Source organism: Osmerus eperlanus, chromosome 21 (genome assembly GCF_963692335.1).
Source record: "Osmerus eperlanus chromosome 21, fOsmEpe2.1, whole genome shotgun sequence".
NCBI classification, from domain to species: Eukaryota; Metazoa; Chordata; class Actinopteri; order Osmeriformes; family Osmeridae; genus Osmerus; species Osmerus eperlanus.
Window position 1 is genome coordinate 5,100,856 of NC_085038.1, and position 19,299 is coordinate 5,120,154.

At 52.4% G+C, this 19,299-nt stretch overlaps 1 protein-coding gene across 2 annotated transcripts in view; it reads right to left on the reverse strand.

Moving 5' to 3' along the window:
• zranb3 (zinc finger, RAN-binding domain containing 3) overlaps positions 1-19,299 on the reverse strand; it is a 22,375-nt gene continuing 3,076 nt past the window's right edge. For both annotated transcript variants that reach the window (XM_062447652.1, XM_062447654.1), the window contains exons 3-21: positions 18,506-18,524; positions 18,080-18,258; positions 17,753-17,984; positions 16,528-16,613; positions 16,100-16,271; positions 14,242-14,385; positions 12,031-12,150; positions 10,873-10,992; positions 10,604-10,783; positions 10,275-10,442; positions 9,680-10,136; positions 7,424-7,696; positions 5,555-5,679; positions 4,865-4,966; positions 4,156-4,298; positions 3,194-3,433; positions 2,359-2,710; positions 888-1,019; positions 1-608 (exon numbers count right to left, since the gene is read on the reverse strand). In XM_062447652.1, the coding sequence (XP_062303636.1) occupies positions 510-608; positions 888-1,019; positions 2,359-2,710; positions 3,194-3,433; positions 4,156-4,298; positions 4,865-4,966; positions 5,555-5,679; positions 7,424-7,696; positions 9,680-10,136; positions 10,275-10,442; positions 10,604-10,783; positions 10,873-10,992; positions 12,031-12,150; positions 14,242-14,385; positions 16,100-16,271; positions 16,528-16,613; positions 17,753-17,984; positions 18,080-18,258; positions 18,506-18,524 (3,343 nt within the window). In that variant the 3' untranslated portion in view covers positions 1-509. The remainder of the gene's footprint in view (positions 609-887; positions 1,020-2,358; positions 2,711-3,193; positions 3,434-4,155; positions 4,299-4,864; positions 4,967-5,554; positions 5,680-7,423; positions 7,697-9,679; positions 10,137-10,274; positions 10,443-10,603; positions 10,784-10,872; positions 10,993-12,030; positions 12,151-14,241; positions 14,386-16,099; positions 16,272-16,527; positions 16,614-17,752; positions 17,985-18,079; positions 18,259-18,505; positions 18,525-19,299) is intronic.

The following is a 19,299-nucleotide window of genomic DNA, read 5'->3' on the forward strand; positions in this document are numbered from 1 at the left end:
AACATTTTACAATTTTATTTCAGTCAACATTCCTCCATATACCTGGTAACCGAACACACATAAAAAAAAGCAAAATTTGTGCAAGCTTAAAAAGAAAACACTTGTTTGTGGGTTCCGCATAAATGCGAAGAATCACGTTGTTTTTATTTTTTTATTGTTATATATATTTTTTTTCATGCGTTTTTCCAGCAAGTCTGCGCAACCTTAAAATAGCCCCGGCGTTTGAAACAAGCTCTGCTCAGCCTCTGAGCTAGATAGGCCCGTCATAAATCAAGCCCGGCCCGCCGCTGACGGTTCGAGGGCGAGGAGGGAGCCCTGTGCATTTGCATTTGATGCATGCCGCATTGTTTAGTTAAACCTCTTTCGACAAACTCGACAGCGTCCCTGAAGCAACAGCCTTTGTGCTAACTCACTCAATCACCTGAACGTGATCATAAGACACGGGGAAGCGGCGGCTAAACAAGCCTACACGCCCGGAGAAGGGATGGTGCCTTCCCGGTGACACTGTGTCATTTCTTGATGAAGAACCTGCTGATGTCGGAGGCAACCTTGGAGGCTGACAGGCTTCTTCTCATCTGGCTGCGCTCCTTGGCCTGCTGAGCAGTCCTCTGAAAAACCAAACAGAAAAGTTTGTATTTCCACTGATCCGTTAAGTGCCCGGGCCAAATGTGCAGCTGAGAAATGCTGTCCAGAAAGCATTTCTCTATAGCATACAAGGTTGGAGATTGCTGCATGCTTTCTTGCTGGACTAAACGTTCTCTAATTGAGAGACCACAAAGCAGACCCCCAGAGGTATGGAACTGTCACACGCTGTCTTGTCAAGAAGTAACATAACATGGGGCAGAGTGAGAGAGCATGTGTGTGTGTGAAGAGGCGGGGCAGCATACAGATCTGTGGCAGACAGTGCAGAGGGTCTGGAGGTTGTCTAGGGAGCACTGCCCCCCCCCACTGTAGACCGGCCGGATGTGGTCCACCTGCCAGAAGTAGCCGTCCACTGGGTTACGGATCATCTCATTCAGCTGGACACACACACACACACACACACACAGCCAGATGGACACACAGAAATATCTCAAGGATGGTGATATGTTATATCATCTTTGGCATTATACATATCTACATCAAGATGATCAAGTCAATGACAGCATCATTCGAAACCATGCAGCAGGTTTCCAAAAAGCCCACTAAGCCCGCCTGCAAAAAAATTAATGATGCGACCAACTGAAACAGAGGACTTCTGATTGGTGTTGCTTAATGTTCTCTCCTCCTCGTGTAAGCAGCCCAGCTCCTGCAGAGCCCCTGGCTGGTCTGGGGGTTAGGTACAGGCCTGGGAGAGGCACTGACAAGGCTCTAATGTAGCAGAAACCAGCAGGGGTGCACAGGGGGCAGGGAATCACATGTCTGACGAAAATGGTGGCATTTCAATCAGTTGTATTTTTTTCTTCTTCTTCTGTTAAGATGGAAGAAAAGCCCCTGGGGATTCAGCCAGAGATTTTAGCAAGAGAAATCAATCTCCATACTCGGTGTGTGTGTGTGTGTCCCTCTCTCTCTCTCTCTCTCTCTCTCTCATCATAACCCAGGGAGAAAGAGAGAGATACTCAAGCAGGCAGGGAAAAGCAGTGCTCATGAGCTGAGTTGCTATCTCCCTGCATCCCCTCAGGTCAATAGCCCCCCCCCCCCCCCCCCCCCCCCCCCTCATGAACCACCCCGGCTCTCCATCCACCCTGGCCCCACTCCAACACTCCAACGCACCGCCCATGGAATTTATTACCAAGGGGCTATGGCCAGGTCTGTGCGAGGCCCAGTTAGCCTAAATCCGCCCATTGATTTGCGAGCCGTTGCTGCTGGGGGAGCTTTGCAGGAAAATGGCAAACCAAATCAAACAGGCTCTCGGCAGCGCTGAGCTTGTGGGAAAAATCAATGCGGGGATCTGAGAGGCACCGGCAATCCATTTACCCTGAGCCTGGATGAACCTGTGTGGCTGGGCTTGGACACACCTCCTCCTCCTCCACCCACACACACACACTACCCTTTCCCCTCACAAACACACTGTCCTGGATGTGAAGCGCTGCCATATCCGCATAGCTGCCTGTCTCCGGAGAGACGGCATCCTATGCTGCTCCTAATCGTTTATCTCCTGTGAGCATGAGGCGGCTCCACCGTGGGAGAGAGGGGGAGACGTTGACATTCATGTACCCCCCCCCCCAACACCTCCCTGGGAATGTTGGCTGTGAGGACCAATCTACCTTCCTTACGTGTGCTCTTAATAGAGTTAGCTATTTATAGTGGGCAAAGTGGGTGCGGGGGGGATGGGGAGGAGACGGGATTTCTGCCTGGACGTGGTAAGTGGGAACCCACCTGTTTGAGTGAAAGCTGCTCCAGCCAGGTTCCCTCCAGTATCTCCTTCCTGTGGGAGGGAGGGGCGTCCCGCACCCTAAGGTACAGCTGGTGGGCCTGCAGGCCGCAGTGCTGACACACCCCCTGCTCCGTCTGCAGCACCCGGGCCCTCATGTAGGCCTGGCTGGAGCGCAGCTGGAACTCCTCCTGGCACGCCTGGCTGCAGAAGCGGGCGTCGGCCGAGGCCCCCTCCGGAACAGGGGGGCAGGCCTTCTGGCAGGACAGGCAGAGGGGCACCCCTGCGCTGTCCACCGCCTGCAGGTACCCCGGCTCTGAGGCGTCCCCTGTGGGAGGGGCTGGAGCCTCACCCTCTCTGGGGGGGGGGGGGGGGGAGAGAGAGAGATGAAGGGTGGATGAGGAAGTACAGGTCAACTCTGAGGACTTGACCTCATAGTCTGCTTATAAAACTACAATTGCCCACGGGTAAAGTGATACAGTTCACAAGAATGTCACATCTAGTACTGTATATTTGCATTTCCAAACTGTCAGTGGGGCATATGGTGTGTGTGTGTGTGTGTGTGTGTGTGTGTGTCTTGGCAGAGGAGGGCTGCACAGTCTGGGTGGTTGCCACAGTGCTTCAGTGGGGTCCTGCCAGTGTGTTTGGGGACAGATGGACCCCGCTCTCCTCGGCACCCCTGTGGTCCTCAGCAAGGCTCACAGGCCGAGAGAGAGACTGCCGCGGTTGCCATAGCAATGTTCTCATCCAATGAGCTTAAAATCTTTCTCTTCAACGTTAGACCTGACTTGGTCAGGTACTGCAGAAGCAAACCTCTCCAGCCCCGGCCAGACAACGTACTTCTCTGGGGTGGCGGGGGCCGAAGGCTGGGGGCCGGCGGGGGGCGAAGGCTGGGGGCCGGCGGGGGCTGAAGGCTGGGGGGCGGCGGGGGCCGAAGGCTGGGGGCCGGCGGGGGCCGAAGGCAGGGGGGAAGATCTCCTCCTGGAGAAGAAGCGCTCGGTGGCGATCACACGGACGCTCCCGCCCTCCTGCTGGGCCTTGCTGAGGGAGGCCTCGGCCACGTCCTCCCGCCTCAGGTACCTGAGGAGGAAGAGGAGGAAGACACATCAAAGAGGAGCGAGTGCTGGGCGAGGAGGAGGAAGGAGCATCGGGGGGGGGGGGGGGTATGAGTTCCTTGGCTTCAAAGCCGTTGGGCGGATGAAACGAGCAGGATGACATGAAAGCCGTTGGTGGGGTCGGGGTGGGGGTGCGAGCCGCAGTAAGGATTCTAGAGGCCGGTTGATTCCCACTCGGCCATTCAGTGGTCATCAAGACCCAGCTTCATCCTGTTTCAGTCTGGTTTACCACTGGCATAATGTGCTTGGTACACATGCATTATCAGTCTGTAACTCTACATACGCATCACCTGAATGTGGAGCAGTGTTTATTTCTGAGAGTCAATAGGACAGTCATGATTGGCCCTGATTAAAGTATAAATCTAACAGCTGTCAAATCAGCCTCGCTGATTTCCCCCAGACTCACTGCTTGATTGGGTTTAGACAGCCAAATCTGTCTCAGGATAGGTATTTGATTGGGTATAGCTGCCCCCTCCCCCCCCCCGTCCCGTCGATCCTCCCACTGACCAGCGAGCCTAAACGCTCCCTATCGGCAAGCTCAGAGCCCACACAAAAAAGTCTCTTTAATTGCTGACACACAAACACAGACACACACAGTCCTTTGTAAAAACACTCACTTTCAAGTGTTTTCTCCTCCCCTTTCTCTCTCCCCCCCACACACACACACACGCACGCCCCCGAGGCTACCTCTTGGTGCTGCTGTGTCTGCGCTGGGTGCTGGCCAGCTCGTCCAGGGCCAGGATGGGACTGTGAAACAGCTGACCGCTCCGACGCACCAGCCTCTGCTTCATGGCTGTCAGAGTCGTCCATTCCCTCACAAACCTCAGCACCTGGACACACAACAAACAAGCGTACACACACACACACACACACACAGCTGTTTACGCTGCTAGCACTTGTCACTGCCAGCGGACAAGTAGCATGTCTGCCTCTCTTTCTTGGAGCAGGACCTGCTGTAGCCTCGACTATTTGAAACAGGCTGCATGTGGTCCTCCATGCCTGGATGTGCTTCAGGTCTGGTGTATGGGCTTTGTTCTCTGCGCTCCCTGGCTGTGATTAGCGTCGCTGGCAGCTCCCGCTGAGCAGGTATGGCTGCCTGCTAACGCAGCAGATGCTAGCTCAGTCCCAACACCCAGGCTGGCGGCGGCGATAAGGTGATGATCCTCCTCGTTTAACGACACCCATAAAACAGCCCCCCCTTCAAGCGGTAAAACCGGACATCTGTTGTGCGGCGGCAATCTGCCGCAGTCCCTTTCGGTAGTATACGTCCACCAGCTTCGTCTTGACATTGTTACAACAGCGTGGCTAGACGTGCCCTCGTTCCATCTGTATTGTATAGCCCCTGCAATGTGGTTTGCTTTCATTCCCCCCCCCCCCCCCCCCCCCCCCCGCCCACCTGGCTGCTGTTCTCTCTGCGTCTGAAGGCCAGCGGCAGGTCCTCCCAGTTGTCCAGGCTGATGTCCAGGGGGATGAAGTTGCAGTTGAGGGGAGTGCCAACCTGGGGAGGGGAGGGGGTAGGAAGACAGGAGGGGGGGGGGGGGGACGGACGGTTGAGTTTCGTTCACATTGAGCAGATTTCACAACATACACGGGGGTGAATGTAAACAATGTGATCGCAGCACAAATGCCTACACGGATTACCCAACCTCAACCTTCTTACACAAGAATAACACAAGCTGGGATCTCACAGTACAACAATGTCGAGCAGCTCGACGGGGGGAAAAAGACATGTGACGTTGAATTCTGTGAGCGAATATTTCTTTGGGGTTTCAGCCGCAGAGATAAATCCTGGTGATAGGCTGTGTGAGTGGTGTCGGATTTACTGGAACTTGACAGGATTCAGGCTCTCGCCTCCTTCGGTTTGATGGGTATTATGTGAAAAGACGACTGATGTCTATCTTTAGTGACACCATAGTGATATTTCCCCATCGGAATTGTGTGGGTGTGGCGCGTGTGTGAGGGAGGTGCTTAGTGGGACGGAGAGTGTGTTGGACAGGGATAGATGGTGGTGGTAAGGTGTGAGCTGGGGGGGGGGGTGCAAGGATGACAAAGCCTTTGTGCAGACAGTGTGCATGAGAGGTGGTACCTTGGTGTAGAGGTAGACCCTGTCTGTGTTCTTGCTGGCACAGAACTTCAGGTTGGGGTACAGAGGAAGACTGTCTGAGCTGTCCCCCTCGGTCAGACTGGACGCACACACTCTGTCTGTCTGGGCTGCGGGCGAGGAAGAGAGAGAGAGAGGGAGGGATGGAGGGGGGAAAGGAAGAGCGAGAGAGAGAGAGAGAGGGCAGGTCATTACTGTCTAGACCGAGGCCCCCCAATCAAGGCGACCGCAGGAAAAGGTCAGCCTGCTGGGAATGAGACACTCGCGGCGCAGCAAGGTGCCTTTTGGATGATGGCCTCTAACGCCCTGCTAATGCCTTTTAGTAAATGAGAGAGGCACGTCCAGCATGGGTTTATCATGAGCGTGTGCTCCAGGATCTCTGCAGATCCCCGGCAATACTGCTTATCAGCACATTTGCTGGTTACCTGTGGTGGAATGCGGGTGAATTAAGTGGGACATTTATAAGACGGGGGGTAATTTATCTTACAAAGCAGTCTTATTAGGCTGTCACTTAGAGAGTATGAATGCTGCCCTTCGCGGACCCGTGGGAATGTACTTGTCATTCCACAGCAGAAAACAGAGACACTAATTGGACCGAGTCTGTTTGCCTGTGTGTCCACCCCCCCCCCCCCCCGATCCTCTTCCTAAAAACTCTAATTGTGCATTCCAAGTAACAAGCAACACTGCTGCAACATGATTCAATCGTTCCAGAAACGTGGATCGGGGTGGGGGGTGGGGGGGTTTCGTGGCTGAGAGAGACAGGGCCTGGAGGACTGATTGCTCATCTCTGCCACGAAGGAAACTAATCTCAGGGCAATCAGGTGGTGAGAGCGGCGGACAGGGCCACACCGCGCCTCGGAGACGCCACGCTCAGGTAGAGGAAATCATTAGACGCCGTTCTGGATGGCATAGGTCACTTTTATTGGCCCGCTGCTGTGTTTCGCATTAACCCGTCGCCCCCGGAGACTGAAGAATGGCCGTCTGAAAATAGCCCACCACCGTGTGACATCGGAAATCACATAAGGCCATTAGCTTCCATCAATTCAGCTTGTGGGGAAAAGTACACAATGGTAAAAAGCAGAGGCAGGAGCTCTCTGAAGACGACGTCTTTGTGTTAAAACTGGATTTGGTGTGTGTGTGCGTGTTACTTTTTGCGACTGAAGCCATACTTATGGATCGCTATGTGCAAAGGTTCTTCAGGAATGGAAAGTACCCTGTGCCGATTTCGCGCCGATTGCGGAGGGTGTTAATTCATGTGCTGACAAGCTGGCGAGGTTCTTTTTTTTTGTGAAGCAACTTTGACGCTTAGTTGTGAAAACGGGACTGAATAGATGTCCTCGTAGGCTATTCAATAATTCACCATAACCAGGACACTTCAATATGTTTCTGGATAGACTATTCACACGATGAAAACCAATTTTTTAATGACCGGTGCAAAATCTCTCGGGAACTATACGTAGGCTTATATGCTGTGCAAAGAATGGGATTTGTATCTACACAGATGGCAGTGAAATAATGAAAAGCATCAAAGCACGTGAGTGAGAGAAAAAGCGATAGAATGCCAAAAGAACAAATAGAATCCCTAGCTGTGTTCAATCTAGAGGTCTACTGTGAAGCAGTGAGATAGGCAATATCCTCTGCCAGATAATAATAATAATAAGATGCACCCCTAACCCATTTCCTTCAGAGGCAGCAGATGGAATACTGATATGCCCACATTTATTTGGAATGATGGTATTACTGTATTATACCAGTGGGGGGGACAAGTTATCCAAAATCATTTCCCTATATATGAAGTGTGGGAGGGGTGGTGGGGGTTTGGGCGGTCTGTGGTGTGGATTACAGGTGGATTACCTTCCGTGTGATCACAGAGTGGTGAGTGGTAATCTCCTGGTGATTGTTTGCCTCCAGGCTTCTCGTCCTCCTCTGATTGCAGTGTGTCTGTGTGTGGCTCAGGTGCTGTGAGAGAAGCTGGACCACGGTGCGGGCCGGGGTGCGGGCCGGGGTTGGGCTGTGGTTGGCTGGCGTCTGGGACGACACACGGGTCGGGGAGGTCTCTGGTTCTGGGCCGGGCTGCTGGGCTGAGGGGCTCTGTTGGGGCGGAGGCAGCGGGCTCTGGACAAGGAGCTGAGACAAAACACAGCATGGAACAGGAGTCTGATAAAGGCTTTATGTTGAGGGCCATAATGTTGATTCATTCCTTGTTTGTGCAAACTTACTTGCCGAATATAAAGCCAATTCTGATCATGTATATGGTCCCAGCACACACAGTACCAACACACACCCCCATGTATGAATATTTGCAACCCAGAAACATAAGGTGGAAAGAGAATCTGGCTGATATGATAATGAAGTGTTCAGAACATTCCACCATGTGTAGCACTAACCCGACAGACAGAAGGAGCCATCTTTTCTAGCAATGCGACTTCCTGGAGAGCCTTTTCTGTTGAGTTTGTGAGGAAGTCTGAACTTGTGAGAGACTGAAACATGCTGCTAATTACTGCTCTTTCTACTTGGAGGTCTGCTTCTGAAAGGCCAGACTCTTATAGATTTTCTCAAATGTCACCTGAATTGTCCCGGCCCCCCCACCTGTGATTCCCCGGTGGTCGCTTCACTAACAAGCTGCGGGGACAAGGGACTGCTCGATTTCTTACTGAGTGAGACATAATCTTGACAATTCTATAATGTCTCGCCTTTCAAAAATATCGCTTGGAAATGAGTTCAATTGCATGTGCCCCAAGTTTCACATTATTCGCAGGAACATGAGAACAGGAAGTGCATATTTAGTGCGGTGCCATTGGTAGGGATGTCCTACTTTTAGTCCACATCTGATTGCTGGAAATATTCAAACACAGATTTTATATATTTTTGCATCAATTTAAGATGGTACTTATGGTACCTTTTTCCCTACCGATGTACCAGAGAGAGCAGTGGACTGTTTTTTATCCTTTGGTTCATATTAGATGTTATTAATCATTCCAACCCAGCAGGAACCAGAGTATACTTGTGTTTTCTGCTAAAGGGTCCCAAAGAGGGGACTACTTAACTATGGTAAGGATAAAGTAGGTGTTTATTCTGACAGCGGGTTTCAAGATAAACTTCACACACACACTGGAAACTGTGTACAACGTGTCCTCATATTGCTAACGGACAACTGAACCAGTTGTAAAAATAAATGAGATAAAAAGACCCTGGTAATGAAACATTTGACTTCCAACATCCAAGGCCATGTCCAGAGCACTGGCGAGAAGCCAGCCGCGAGAGGCCAGCCACGCGCTGCCTCGTCCCCGGCACCTGAGCCTGTGCTCGGGGCTGAGGCAGCAGCCAGGTGGGGGTGGAGGAGCATGACAGCAGCCTGTACTAAAGTGGCAGGCTGGAGTGGCAGCGGAGTCAAAGCACCAGGCAGCAGCAGAAGGGTTATTCTGAGAGGCAAAACGGAGGAGGGGGTGGTGGGTGTTCGTGTGTGTGCGAATTCACAGCGCCGTGTCTTGATGGATGGAACAACAGGTTGCACTTTAAAGTGTTGCACCCCCCCCCCCCTCCTTTCCCCTCCCCTCCTCCACACCACTTCCCCCCCCCCCTCCCCCGTCACACGGGGCCGACTGAAACCTGTCGCGTTTGAGGGAAAAGGAATAGAAGTCTCCTTTGTTCCCCGCCTCCCCTTCGCCTCCCAGCTCTCTCTTATTAGGTAGCATCACAGAGTGACAGGGAGCTCCTCGCCAAACTTCTGGTTCGAGCGGATGTATCAAGTTTCCCCCGAAACTTTGAGACTCTTGGCACGCAGAGAGGGTCTCTGCACTATCCGTGACAGGTGAGAATGATGCCGGGCTTGTCATCTTGCAGATACATTCCCCAATGTGATCTATTTCAGACTCCAGACGCCTCCCAAACGGGTGGAAACGTACTGGCAACACCAAGTTATGTTGATGAACAAAATTGGCATTAATTGGCAGAACTGATTCATCTATTCACTGTGGGTGCAAGGGGTTTTTCTTATCAAGAAAGAGGTTGATAAGCGCAGTAACGACCCTGTCGATGAAGCACGCCATTATCCTGATTGTGTGTGTGCGAGTGTGTGTGTGCGCGAGTGTGTGCGTGCACTGTACTCACCAGAGGTGGGGCGTGGGGACTCGCACATCTCACAGTAAGGCAGCAGAGTGCTGTTGCAGTAAGTACAAGCCCCACAGCTCCACTTCTCCCCCTGCCCTGCCACCTCCTGCCTGGGCGGGGCTCTCTCAGAGAGCCTGCGGGGGGCAAACAGGGGGCACTGGGGGCTGGATCGGCCAGCGCCGGACCTCCTCTTGGCCTCCAAGCGAGACCTGGGGCTGGGGCCAGGCGTCCGCAGCCTCTTCACCTGGGGGGAGAAGTCCTCGTCTGGTAGGCCGGGCGCTGGAGACGGGGTCTCCTCGTCTGGTAGGCTGGGCGCTGGACACGAGGCCTCCCCCTCCTCCTCTGTGAGCGCAGGCCTGCCTCCCTCTCCCTCCAGCGAGGCCCTCTTCCTCTTCTTCTCCTTGGCCGCGTTTGGAGAGAAGAAGGTGCGGATGTCGTGCTGCTTGTCTTTCTCAAACTACAGGTGGACACACAACATGGACACACAACATGGACACACATCTCCGCTTAAAAAAAAAAAAAGGACCGCAGGAACAGCGCTCACAACAATCCCCCGCTGCAACGGAGTGTACAGACATCGTCACCGGTGACTCACGTGGGAGAAGAAGACGCCATCTTTGTCCACCTCTGGGTCTCCTGCCACGGGCGCCTTGCTGGGTGTCCAGGCACTGGAGAAGTTGAGGAAGTCCCACTTGTCTTTGTCCCCGACCTCGGCATTCAGGTACTCCTTCCTGCCGTTCAGGGTGGTGCCCGTGACCGTTTCCTGTGGAACACGCGAGCCTCAGTGGAGCTACGACCACAACGGCTAACGAGCTCTGAAAGGCTTGGATGGTCAGACGGACAGAAGGGGGCAGGGGGGGGGGAGAGGGTAGCGGAGAGAGCTTGGTATTTTGGGAGATGTGCCACGTCGCTGCCGGCGCTTACCTTCCTGTTCAGCATGCCCCACATGACCGTGTCGAACGTTCCCTTGGCGATGAGGTAGTGCACGTGCACGGAGGCGGTCTGGCCGATGCGGTGAGCGCGGTCCTCAGCCTGCTTCACGTGGCCCGGGTTCCAGTACAGCTCAGCGAACACCACGTGGGAGGCCGCTGTGAACGTCAGACCCTGGCCACACAACACACACACACACATAATGTCCCCCTTACACTACAGTAACATTGTCTGGTAAATAAACAAAAGGGGTGTGTGTGTACCTGACCGGCTGCCTGGATGCTGAGGACTGCCACGCGAGTACTGGGGTCGTTCTGGAAGCGATGAACCAGCTGGATGCGCTCGGAGGACGGGACGCTGCCGTCGATGCGGATGTAACCGGCCTGGGACGACAAGAGGGGAGGGGGGGAGAGTGTGTGTGATGGGTTAGGGTTAGACTACTTCAAAAGCCACAGTAAAGTACTGTCCAGGAAAGGTGACAGGAATACATTCCCCTCCACCCGTTTCCAGACCCTAAAATAGATTTCAATGGGAAAGGTGTGAGCGTGAAAGAATGGCGTTCGGTGCTACTGACGTGACTAATTTCATGGTGTTTTAATGAGCTCTCGTTTAGTCACCCCTCTCTGCTCTCGCCCCCCCTACCTATCCTCACCCCCCCGCCCACCCCCCCCAGACCCTTTCCAGCAGCCTGGCGTTCATCACAGTGGACGCTCCTGTTTTTAGCCCTCTTCCTGTTAATTGGTGATTATGAGTCAGAGAGCGGGAGAGCGTTCACATTAGAAGGTGGGATCGCATACATCACATCCAGCAGACACCTCTCTCCCCCCCCACCACCACTCCAAACCCCCTCCCCTTTCCTAACACATTCCTGGCTGTGAGCTGAGAAAATCGTTTGCTTATGAGTTGTGAAACTGGCTAAACCGTGAGGAAAGAAAAAGAAAAGTTTGGTTTCAAAAAAGAAAAGAAAAAAGAAAACGGTCGAGCTGTAACTCTCAAGGTTGTCTACGATCGTGATGACTGTGTGCTGGACACTCAGCGCGTCATCCACCTGTGACTGGGGACAGGACACATCTGACAGGTGGGTTCTGGTACAGATGCTAACTAGTGCCTCGACTCATGCAGCCGGCAACCCTCTTACCATGGCCACTCGGCCACAAGTAATTGCTGAGAAAGTGTTGCTTGAACATCTCCTTGACATCCCAAGTGACAGGAGTTTCACCCCCCCCCCCCCCCCCACCCAAAGGGTACACGCCGCAGGCAAGACAACGGCCCACCTAACCTTCCAGGTAATGAGCCCGGCCGCCGTCGTCAGCGAGTGCTGATGGGAGGTGGTGTGTGTGTGTGTGTGTGGGTACCTTGGCTTCGATGACAGCCTCGGTGCAGGCCTGCAGCATGGTGAAGTGGTGTGTGTGTGTGTGTACCTTGGCTTCGATGACAGCCTCGGTGCAGGCCTGCAGCATGGTGAGGTGGTGTGCGAACACCAGGAACTTGAGCTGGTCGCTCTCCAGCAGCATCTTGATGTAGTCCTTCACCGCCCCGGCCTACACCCGCACAATGCCGTTAGTCAGAGAACACTGGTTTTAAAAAAAACACATTGTTACCATCCCCATCTCCAATGACAACCTACCAGAAAGGTTTGTTATTAGATTATTACAAGGAATTGGTAGCAGTAAGTCCATGTTCTAATTATACTCGGAAGGGAGACTGTGACAGTAATGACACTCTCTCTCCAGGTATAAGTGGATGCTAATATTGATGTTCTAGTATTCAGTGGCATGTTAATTGAACTGAACACAAGAAGCTGTCCCCACATGGGGGGGGGGGGGGGGGAGAACAAATACCCACATGGTAAAGTTGACCCAAAATGACATGATGATATTTTCCCAGAGCTCACTGCTCTGGTTGCCATTACCACCGCCTCCTTGGCCTCTCCGCTGCCTGCCTGGCTTTGCTCGCCTGACGTGTCTGCGGGAGGCTGACAGCTGCCGCCCCGCTCTCCGGGGCAGACGCGTCCACCTGACCACTTGAACTTTGCACCTGTCCCGTCCCACCGGGGCCGCGGCGAGAACAGAGCCGCCACACCCGGTGACGACTACCCTGCTCGTAGGGGCCGTAATGAAGTCAGGCCAGACTGTGGCGTTGAGAGGGATTCTCATTATCCTGGCCTACTGCGAGTTGCCTCTGTGGAGTTTAATTAGTGGCACAAAAGTTCCTCCGCTCTGAAGCGGCGTTAGCTCTCTTTAAAGTCCGGCATCAGAAGCACCCTCCCCTGGGTAATTGGGAGCAGATGTTTGCCGGGGTAAAAATACCCCCCCCCCCAACCTTCGGCATGTTCGCGAACCGGTCGGCAGCCAGTCAGGAGGGGGTGTTTACGCCTTCGACTGACATAGATGTGTGAATTCATCCACAGGTCTCTTGAGGAGGCAGAAATAGACGGGGGGGGGGGGGAGGAGGAAACGAGACAGGATCGCACACACAGACACACGGCTGGACCTTTAATCATGGGAGGCCAAAAGGTAAGCTGAGCGAAAATCCAATCAGCAAACAACACCAACCGCATGAAATCCAGGCATTGGGGCTGGAGGGGTGGAGCTTCCATGATTGCGTTCAGCCAGCGCTCTTCTGCCTTAAGTTACCCCTGGGCACCACCTCCTTATCATGCAGGCTCTGATGCTGTGTGTGTGTGGACTATATTGGAAAGGTGGTCGAAACTTCAGACCTTCCACCATGCTTCCCCCCCCTCCCGCATCTGAGGGGGGTGTGGGCTATGTGTCTGTCTATATTGACCAACCTCCTAAATGGAATTTGTGTTCAGCAGGGGGACTATTGTGAAGCTACTGTGCATGATGAACTCTCAGGGCTTGGCACACTAGTCAGCATGTGGCTTGTGTGCCCCCCCCCCCCCCCCCCTTCCCTTCATTCAACTTCCTCTAAAGTCACATAAAAGTCAGCGCTGACTTCTCACGTTGCCATGGCGATGACACCACGGAGACAGCTTGGAAAAGGTCTGTGCTTTGGTTGGTGCGTATGAGTGTGTGTGTGTGTGTGTGTGGGGGGGGGGGGGGGGGGGGGGCTTGTAAGAGACTCGTAGAAGACTTCAGGAGGAAACTGAAAGGCCACAGTTATTGCATCCCTACCTTGAGAGTGCTTTCACTGCATTGCGCCTGTTGAGGTCTGTTACCATGGCAAAGATCGGTCTCGTGAATAACAAGGAAGGCCAAAAATTAGAAAGAAAAAAGATACAGGGACAAGGTCTTGTGTTCAATTCAATTCAGTTAAATCAACTTCAATTCAATGTTACCCAGGAGCCCAGAACACATCCCTTCCTGTTTGGACAGTCTAATAGACACCTTGTGTATATTGTTGACCATATGATCCATTGGTCGTGATCTCACATCTGGGACAACCCTGTATCCCTGGCTGAACGGGGTTGAGCTCAAACACCAACCATCATGTCCACTTCGTCCTCCCACACACACGCACGCACGCACACACACACACTATTTGAAGTAGTAGTAAAAGTATGTGGTTCTCTGCCTCCCAGCAGCCTCAGCTTCCGTCAGGGGTCCAGTGTTGGTGTGTGTGCCAGTGTGTGTGTGGGGGGGGTTTAAACCCTGTGTGCCCTGCATTACCTTGGCGACGGCGGTCTGCTTGTACATGCGCGTGATGACGCCCATGACCTGGGTGAAGGGGCTGCCGTCAGAGTCGGGAGCCGACGGCCCCGACCCCAGGTTCTTCATCAGCCTCTCCCACTCCTCCAAGCTGGCGCACGCCTCCTGGAAGTCACACAACGCACCGGATCATTCTTTACCTCTCCTCCTCCTCTTCTCCGTTTCAGCTATAAAAAGGGCGGAACAATTAATGGTGCCCACGAACGCTGCCCTACTTTTCTCTCTCAGCTGGGAGAGAGGAGGAGGAGAGACAATTCCCTGAGACGGCGCTCCGCTCCTACCAGGAGGCCTCGGCGCTGCCTAGGTGGGTCACGCGCTGGCCCAATTATAGCAGGCGCCGTGACAACCCGGGGTTGAAGATGGAGGACGCGGTGGGCTGCTACGATAAATCAAAGACGGCTCGTTTGCCTCTCAAGGTGAAACGATAGGAGTATTTAAGGAAGATAGAAAGTGGAGGGGAAACAATAGCAGAACATAGGGGCACTTCAGACGTAGAAGACTTATAAGCCAGCTGGAGGACATATAGGCCAGGACAGATAAACAAAACGACCAGATGTGATGTAGAAGGAAAACTATTGTTTCAGACGTCGAGTCCGGGTTTAAAGAACACTGGAAAAAGCTCCAGAGTTGAATGATGCCGCACTGGTGCAGGGATGCTGTGAATTCCATCATTCACACTGAATAAAATACATGACGCAAAGTCCCTAATTAATCAGCCTAAGGGGCATGTAGGCAGATGAGGGGCTGTGTGTGGGTGTGTGTGTGCGCGTGTGTCTGTGACAGCGGGTGATTTATGGCGCTCACCAGTAGGTGAGAGCTCTTTGTACTGCTGGGAGGCTGGCATAGTGCAGGGGAATGTGCTGGGCATGCATTCCTTCAGCTGACAGAGACACAGAGAGAGAGGGAGAGGGAGGGCGGGAGGGAGGGAAGCGAGATAAAGGAAGAGAGAGAAGGTAGATGAGAAAGAACGAGGATGCGAGTGAGAGGAGGTGCCCTGCCGCCTCAGCAGCCCTCATTACTGCAGATTTACACACAGCACGGGGGGACAGGGAGGCTACCCTCGCTCACACACACACACACACACACACACACGATGTGTGACGGATAAGAGCTCAAAACAAAAGCCAATAAATATATAAATAAATAAAAACATAGGCAGGTGTAAAAAGATTTTCACTGAGAATCTGCTCATTCTGTTAAATGGCACACGCTTCCACATGCTCCTGAATGAATATTTACGGTGACAGTTGCCAGACAGCTGGACGGTTCCCCGACAAAGGGCAGGGGGATGAAACGAAAAGGGCAAGAAGGAAATAAAAACCATATGGCCGTGAGAGATAAAATGATAATTAGCGTGAATTGGGGTTCTATCGCTGGGCAACAGAGAGGCGAGGCTGTAATAATAGGGCGCTATATTTAGCCCCCCCACTGTCTCTGGGCTGCAGCCTCCTCCTCCTCAGAGAGACAGAGAGAGAAGGAGAGAGACAGAGAGAGAAGGAGAGACAAGGAGAGAGACAGAGACAGACGGAGAGAGAAGGAGAGAGAAGGAGAGAGACAGAGAGAGAAGGAGAGCGACAGAGAGAGAAGGAGAGAGAAGGAGAGCGACAGAGAGAGAAGGAGAGCGACGGAGAGAGAAGGAGAGCGACAGAGAGAAGGAGAGCGACAGAGAGAGAAGGGGGGGATCATGAAAAAGAAACCAAAAAAAGAGAGCTGGAAAGAGAACTATAAAGATACACGAGAGAGAACGAGAAAGAGGGTGAAAGAGTAGGAGAGAGAAGGAGACAGACAGACGGGGAGAAAGAGATGGGGAGGTGGATACCTTGGCAGCTTCTTTGGGCAGGTCAAAGGGGATGCGCTGGCGGATCTTGGGGGGGAGCTGGGTGAGGACCTGGGTCTTGAGCCTGCGGATCATTATCTCGCTCAGACGCTGATGCAGCTCCTCCAGGTGTGACGCACCCCGACAGTCCCATTGTCTCCGGTTGCCAAAGAACCTGGGAGGGACAGATAACGGGCGCGGGGGCCCCTTTGTTGCTGCCTCTTCTGCACTGATGTCCCCCCCACCTCTAACCCCCTCACACAACCCCCCGCCCGACCCCCCCCCCCCCCCCCGGGCATAGACATAATGCTTCTTTACTGAAATCAGCCCTTTAATGATTCGCAGCACATCAATATGGAAGTCTCATTTGGCTTTTTCTTGAAACGGAGGCATGCTGGTGTGTGTCAAGTGTGTGCGTCTGGGCTCTTTACCTGTAATGAGCGTTACAGTATTTTTTGGTATAGTCACTCCATGTTCCAAACCTCTTGGGGTACAGAGAGTCGATCTGTGTGAAGAGCTGTAGAGATACATTTGATCACAACCAACTTAGATGAGAAGAAGATCCAGCCCTGGCCCCTTCGGCACAAAGGATACAGTGTAAACCTATCTGTGTGTGTGTGTACAGTGTGTGTACAGTGTGTGTGAGGATGGTAAAAGTGGCCAGGATCTGACAGTGTGCTCTATGTTATCGTATCAAAGCCCTTTTGCCCTGTGATGGAGAGCGGGCGATCCATTAGCTCATCACCAGCGCTCCGAACGCCGCACCATTAGCTGTGCATCTTCTGTCTGGAAATAAAATGATATAAAAAAAAACTACAGTGCCAATCCAGAGTGGGCCATCTGTGTTTAGTGCGGCTGTTGAAAGCACTAAATGGAAAGCGACCTCTCCGGGATAATAATGGGCAATTATTCAAATACATTCTTTTTTTTCCAAGAGTCGTCGGAAATAACTAGACTGTGCGAAGGTGCTAATCAAATCGTGGCTCTGCTCCACACGCCGAGAATCTAGTTCTCCATTTGAGATGAAAGGCCTGGCGACGAGTGGGCAGAAAGAGAGGCCTGCGGTTTACGAATACGAGTACTGTTGGAAACTCAAGACAGAAATGGAGAGACAGAGAGAGAGACAGAGAGAGAGAGAGAGAGAGTGAGAGTGAGAGAGAGAGAGAAAGGATGAAAGATAGGAGAGGCATATTGCGGGTGGGTTTACGGTGGCTTTATAATAAAGTCATCTCATTTCTAGCAACAAATCCCAGACAGTGTGAAAGCGCCAGGCTCCTGATCCGAGGTGAAAACAGGTTAAACAGTGATCTGTGTCTGTGAAATACTCAAGGCGGATGGAGGTCAGTTTAAGGAAAATTCCCATTTAGAACGATGCAACCCTCTGGGAAGAGTAGGATAACAATCTCCTAGAAAAACAAAGCTGCTGATATGCAGCTCAACATTGGCAGCGAACAGCAGAATATATTTTTTCGGTCGAAATAGAAACCTGGAAAACCTCAAATGAGAAAAGAAGAATATGTAGGCTGTCAGAGCTCAGTGGTTCTAACTTGTTCATTTCGATAAGTTTCATGGCCAATTTTGTGAGTTCGTGGATGCCAGTGTTAGGCTTGTGCGTTTGTTTGAGGTACTGTTGCCGGGGGTGCATTTGTTTCGTACCTCCTCCGGCCGCCCCAGGGCGGGGGTGCCCGTCAGCAGGATAGCGCGTTTGGCGCTCTGGATGAGCGGCACCAGGATTTTGCTGCGAGCAGCGTTCTTGGACTTGAGGTAGTGGGACTCATCCACCACCACGACGGCAAACCTCTGCCTGGTCAACGCCTCTACTAGGGAGCGAGCATCGGTGGTGAGCAGGCCGTAACCCAGCACGGTCACCTTACTGCTGCCGATGCCCCTACAGTGGACAAAGACAGACAGGTCACCCAGGAGCTTCTCTGTCAAGCCAAACGTATATCCGTGTGACCCGGTGAGCAGTAGCAGGTGACCCACGTGGTATCGCTCTTGCTCTCCACCAGGTTGACGTCTCCGGGGTTGAGCTCCGGGATCCAGCGCTCCATCTCCTCGATCCAGGGGTACTTGAGGGAGGAGGGCACCACGATGAGGAGCGGCCACTCCTGCCTGTAGGAGTAGGCGACCGCGATGGCCTGGACCGTCTTCCCAAGACCCATCTGGGTGATCAAATGAAGCGCCACCGCTAAAACCCCAAACACGCCAGGCTCACAGGCAGATTGCATTTGACACCAAGTCTGCTTCACGAGAGCTGAAAGCAATACGTTCTGGAAGGACCTGGTGTCAAAAATGATTACATGACTGGGAACCCTGCTTGAGTTTGACAAATTAAATTCAGAATACATCCTAGAGTTGTTGTTTTTTGGGGGGTTTGGTTTTTTCCCCCTTGGCTGGTTGTGTGCTTACCTCATCTGCTATCATGCACCTGAAAAGTATAAAAGGAAATAGGAAGGGTTCAGAAATGATGACAGTGTTTGGTAAGCACACACTTGCAAGAAAGATCTGATCTCAGGCCATGCTACCATAACCACAGACAAACAGAATAATCATGAAATATAACAGTGGCACAGCATCTGCAAACAATGAGCTCTTCTGACTAATGAGGCCGTCTTGACTCACAACTGAGTTTGGTTTGCATTGAGTCAATTTAAAGCTTGACCCAGTGAGGCCTTCTAATGTCACACTTTCATATTCAGGAGAGTCTAAGTGAAAAACAGCTATATTTCGGTCAACAATTGGATTCAGCCCAAATAACGGAATCCCTTTGCTGATTCAGTTGACAGTTCATCACTTCTACAAACAAACAAACAAACCAAAATATCACAGAGGACGGACGATTTTCCAAATGAATAAATAACTATTGAGCTACGGCTATTCAAAACATCAAACAGGCGTCTTGCTCTCCCTAGCCAGTCCCTAGCGTGGCGATCTACTGATCACAGTTGACAGTTTTATTATCTTCTCCTCACAACGTTATAAGCTTTGTCTGGCTTTCCCACCCCTTTCAAAACTCCTTTATCCATTCCACACCTTCCTATTCATAAAGGATTCCAGCAACCAGGTAGCACCGGCCAGTGTGATACTGATAGTCCATGACACAGAAAGAAGCCGCAGTTGTACTCTCCTACACCCACTCGCACGCCCGCCCACACCTGCCCCAGTTTCCCCCTTCACTTGAAGAGCATGATTAATGTGCACCT